Source organism: Pinus tabuliformis, chromosome 5_1, assembly GCF_031772625.1.
Source record: "Pinus tabuliformis cultivar Carrire ecotype Pingquan chromosome 5_1, CPIR1, whole genome shotgun sequence".
Classification (NCBI taxonomy): domain Eukaryota; kingdom Viridiplantae; phylum Streptophyta; class Pinopsida; order Pinales; family Pinaceae; genus Pinus; species Pinus tabuliformis.
The window spans coordinates 718,693,013-718,698,090 of record NC_142305.1 but is presented as its reverse complement, the minus strand read 5'-3'; the positions used below and the strand labels follow the sequence as shown (position 1 = coordinate 718,698,090).

The 5,078-nt window shown below is 40.8% G+C and overlaps 1 protein-coding gene across 1 annotated transcript; it reads right to left on the bottom strand.

Annotated features, from left to right (window-relative positions):
- Positions 1 to 1,517: 1,517 nt before the first annotated feature.
- LOC149166928 (11S globulin seed storage protein Ana o 2.0101-like) lies at positions 1,518 to 3,685 on the bottom strand. Its single transcript, XM_089432825.1, has 5 exons — positions 3,278 to 3,685; positions 2,893 to 3,179; positions 2,291 to 2,797; positions 1,984 to 2,201; positions 1,518 to 1,895 (listed from the first exon to the last, which is right to left on the bottom strand). The coding sequence occupies exons 1-5, from the start codon at positions 3,633 to 3,635 to the stop codon at positions 1,688 to 1,690; spliced, it is 1,578 nt and encodes a 525-aa protein (XP_089288951.1). The 5' UTR covers positions 3,636 to 3,685; the 3' UTR covers positions 1,518 to 1,687.
- Positions 3,686 to 5,078: the final 1,393 nt, after the last annotated feature.

Genomic DNA, 5,078 nt, shown 5'->3' with positions numbered 1-5,078 from the left:
TTCAATCAATTATTTAACATCCATGTATTAGTTGAACATCCATGTATTAGTTGACTGCCATTGTCAAATGGAAAATTTGCAAAGGTGCTGAAAATAACATGGCATGAGAAAAAAAATTAAGATCACTTTGCACTTTAGTTGGTGATCTCTTGCAAACCCCAACACTGGTATGTCTGATTCTTTCACAATATTCACAACACTGTGGTATGTCTGATTCTTTCACAATATTCACCTATCAACAGGCAGGGTATCTAATATTTTTAGGAATGTTAGCTGGGCATGAATGACCATTCAATCAATTATTTAACATCCATGTATTAGTTGACTGCCATTGTCAAATGGAAAATTTGCAAAGGTGCTGAAAATAACATAGCATGAGAAAAACAGACAGTAGTCATAAAGAAGGATATGTTTAGGGATTGCTGGGGTTTTTTTGTGATTACAACTACTTTTAAAAGTTCTTGTCAAGCGTTTTTGACCTTTTTCCCCTTTACAACCCGAAGAAAGAACAAAGAACTCACATTAAGGAGAATTGCTAGGAGGAGCATTATCAAGAAGTCTATATGTAGAAAAATCAGAGGATTTTAGTGTTCAGTTAACAATATTAACAAAGTGATCCAACAACCTTTAAAGGGGAAGATATATGTAAAAGCAAACTGAATATATGTAAAAGCATACCTTCAGTTTGTTTGCAGCAGCAGCAAACTCACCCAGCAACTGGAAACGAAATGATCCAGCAACGTCTAAATGGGAAAATATATGTAAAAGCATATATTCAATTTGCATCCAGCAGCGGCATACCTTTAGTTTGCAAATCCACATCTAAATAGGAAGCAGCGGCATACCTTTAGTTTGCAAATCCACATCTAAATAGGAAGCCTGATAGACTTCCACGTTTACAGGAATAAAATATAAATCCACATCTAAATAGGAAGCCTGATAGACTTCCATGTTTACAGTAATAAAATATATCATTGCATTATCAGGAAATATATCATTGCATTACCAGGAAGGGTTCTAGAGTTTTAGTGGGATCAATAATGCAGGCCAGGTGCCAATAACAATCTAGCAATAAAATAGACAACTAGCAAGCTTCGAACATTGTGGAAGTGGTGCCAACAACAACGTGGAAGTAAAACAGAAGGCAGAAGGTAGTATCGATAATATTTAAGCACTCTGTACTATAACATCCTCAATGTTGAAGGTATAAAAGATAACCTCTATCTTTAGTTCGTATGTGTGATTTTTAGTGGCATTGCCATGTTTGTATCGATAATATTTAAGCACTCTGTACTATAACATCCTCAATGTTGAAGGTATAAAAGATAACCTCTATCTTTAGTTCGTATGTGTGATTTTTAGTGGCATTGCCATGTTTGAAGATACACAACTGACATCCCTGTTTTATATGTCTAATTTTTATAGGTATTGCATCGTCTGAAGGAATAAAAAACGTAACTTATGGAGGACATTAAGTAAACCAAACGAACATTGCCAGAAAATGGTGAACTGGGAGATGAACAAGAAGGAACGGTCCATCCGTTACTGTAATTATTATTATGATTACATTTACTGCCTTATTTATTTGCAGAGAAAGGGAGCCCTATCTTCCGATTAGAATGCATATATACATATGCATTCAAAGTTGCAGTGAATGTGCGTGAAATGCATGGGTAATATTAATATTCTATTCCACCTGGACACCTGGTATGATGTCCGCCTGATATCGACGGGATGAGCGGGTAGATGATGGAGGCAAAATAAAGGTGTCGCGTTCTCTGTTCCTCATCACTTGTTCAACTTCGTTTTGGTCGATCCTGTAAGCGGCTCTCACCACTTCCTCCGGCATTGCCTTCAAAACCGATTGCCTTCCTGCCAGAGTCGACCGCAAAGAACTGCAATGCATACCAGTTTATATGATGAGTATAATTGCTGAACAGTACATCATATTAGAAGCAGTGGTAATAATTAGGTTATACTTACAGGTCTGACGTTGTGAACGTTATCCACTCCAACCCTTCGTCTCCTGCTTCCCTGATGACTGCGTAGAATTGGGGAATGACGATGAACTGACCCTCTCTCACGCGCCCATTAAACACATTCCTCCCTTCGTCTCCCACCACCTCCATTCTCCCCTCCCCTCTAGTCACGTACATTATTGCGTGCGCGTTCATCCTCCACCATGGAACAGACATTGCTCTCTGCATTCAAATTTCATTCATTTGATTTGGAAACATTAACATTATTATATATATAAAAGTGAAGCGGATCAATAAAGGTTATTGCTTACCGGGCGCAGAACAACCCTCTCGGCTCCTAATCTCAAATACTTGAGTACAGGAAGTTTGAAGCGGTTGACCATATTCATCCGTCCCCCCTCTCTTACGTAAACATCGGCATCCTGCGGGTTGTCAGCATTGTGCCTTACACGCATTGCACACACAAGCTCTTCCACGCCATTCTCCTTTACAGATGAATTATTTTGATTTTGAACCAATCCAGCAGCAACATCATCGTCTCTCCCCCACTGCCTCTGTCTCCCGTAAGGAGAGAGAGAGCGAGATCGAGGGGCGGGTAACCTGAGTCGTCGGCCGCGTTCAACCCTCGCAAAGCGTCGTGATCGCTGATTCTGTTGAAGCCTCCTTGCAGTTTCATGATCCACGCCCAACGTTTCAGCCAAAGAGCGCGTGCTAAACCCTGCAAACACATTGCCCCCACTTCCTCTTCCTTCTTCCTCTCCCTCCTCTTCATGACCACGGCGACCAGATGATGACCCTTGCCCAGCCAGAGGGTGGGGCTGTACATGTATACATTTTTACCCCCTCAGTCAGCCATGAAAGAATTTATAACATAGTTAAGGATGATTGTTAGTTAATTGGGTGGGATACTTACTCGGTAACTCCTGCGGCCCTGATTTTGAGGGTTGGATACGTCGGCAATGGCTACGATTTGGAGAGGCTCGTTGCCATCGTTGTAACACCAGTAGGCTGCTCCTGCAAATATGGCTATTACGTCTCCTCTCCTCACTCGCCTCACTTTCTGACTTGAGTCTTCTTCTTCCTCGCCCTCTTCTTCCCCTCGTCTCTCTGACCTGCGTCTTGATCGCCCTTGAAACGAAGATTCGTCTTCTCTGTAAGTCTCCGGACACCCCGGGAACACAATGCCCAGTCTGCCCTCACCTGCACATGCACATATAGAAGCAATTATAATAATAATAACAAATTTAGGGAATCATGCGACATACAGAAAGAACTTACAAGTTGTATTATTAGAGTACCTCGGTGAACATAAAGCAGCAGAGGGGCGTTGGGATATTGAGGCAGCGACATGGCGCCCCTTTCGATCGTCTTTCTGAAGAAGGCAACGCCTGCGCACTCCAATTCCTCGTTGTCTTCTGGGTTCGACAACTCGAAGGTGCCACCTTCGGATCTTAGCGATTCGGATTCAGAGGGTTCGTGGGCACTTAGCCGCTGCAGCCTCCGACACGCTGATGATCTCTCATCATGCCGGTATTCCTCCTCCCGTCCATAACGAAAGCCTCTTCTTCGCTGGGCAGTGACGGAGGATAGCGAAATAAGAAGAAATGAAAAGTACAGCATCAGAAGCGCTGATCCCACTCTCATCTTTCGCTCCATTTCGGAACGGTTTTGCTCGACGGACTGCTGCTTTCTTTTACTCAATCCAGTCGCTGTTGCTTGTATAATTGTGAGTATGAAGTGCTCTTCTTATAGCATATGCTGAAGGCGATATCATTAAGGCTATGGTTCCAACACAGAGACACATGGGCTCAGCGATGCAGAAGAATTCTGTCGCGTGTGATGCGGCTATCCTCCGGCGTGTCGTGTCGCCGCAACCTGCCCAGGTTAATTAAAATATACTTTCTCACTTTACATTTTGATATCACCACTCAACTCGCCAATTCTTCTCTTTCTTTCTGTTTCGTTAAAAAATTGTGTTTTATTCCGTCCTTCATTAAACGCATGGGTACTTACGCTCGTTATAGTTGCATGATGTGCAAAATTCAGTCGCGTAAAGGCTTTCCCTGTTTTCATATAATTAGCTCACCACTTAATTAGTCTTTTTTGGAATTCGGTACTTTAGTCATTTTGCTTATTAAAACTTTTTATCAGCCTAAATTGAAAGATGTTAAGATTAGCATTTGTATTGAGAGACGCAAAGTAACGGCGATAAGATATGTAGACTTAATGTGCATATTAATGTTGATTAATCGAAATAGCATGCTCCTGTCTCTAATCAGAATTTAGGGGTGTTTGGTAATAACCAATCAAATCTAACATAGTTTCATTGTTTACATATTATAATAATAATATAGGAGGGGCTCTAGTGTTTAAACAATGTGAAACCATATTACAATGGATTATAATAGATGTTGGGCGGTCTCACATGCCACATCATTGGTTTAATCCTACATATTGCAACTTCAAGAATATTGGAGATTTTTAAGTTGTGCACATGCTCTACCCTCCGACATAGCGGATGTGATATTTAAACAAACTCGTTTTGATACTCCAATCGGGTCCGCATAATAATCTGACCTCTGATGGATGAGATATTTCAATTATTTTGTTTCGATAGTCCTATTGGTTCCACAATTGAGGGTAGGTTCAAATACCATTTACAAAGGGGTGGTAGAAACACTGTTGAAACTTGGTTTGAACTCATCAATGGAGGCCTATTTCTTGGAGTTGCTCCTCTTAGCACTAAATACATCAATAAGACTCGCATAATAAAAATGATTGAGAAAGTGCTAGCAAAAGATTATGATGGAAAAATGGGCAAGTGCTGGATGAAGTTTGTGAAGGGATCATTTTCAGAAATGTTGAATCTGTATGCTCATCCAAGCCACACACAAAAAATTTCTATAACTTATGGCTTATAGTTCATGGTAGCTAAACTATGGCTTTAGTTGAAGTTTTATATGAACTGAAAGCTTTTGTAAAGCCTCTTATTCATGGTTGTGACCTGATAAGACTGCTACAAGATTACCCAAATCAAAGTGTTCCTTCAATATTCAGTAAAAGTGACCTCTAGGAAAACTTGGAGATTGGAAATAGTGA

What these genes read in the sequence shown, in the direction of transcription:
- LOC149166928 (XM_089432825.1), bottom strand. Translation starts at nt 3,635, where the DNA reads ATGGAGCGAAAGATGAGAGTGGGATCAGCGCTTCTGATGCTGTACTTT. An exon ending in AGAGGGTTGTTCTGCGCCCG is followed by an intron (nt 2,202 to 2,290) that starts GTAAGCAATAAC and finishes ATTTGAATGCAG; the next exon opens with AGAGCAATGTCTGTTCCATG. An exon ending in ACGTTCACAACGTCAGACCT is followed by an intron (nt 1,896 to 1,983) that starts GTAAGTATAACC and finishes TATGCATTGCAG; the next exon opens with TTCTTTGCGGTCGACTCTGG.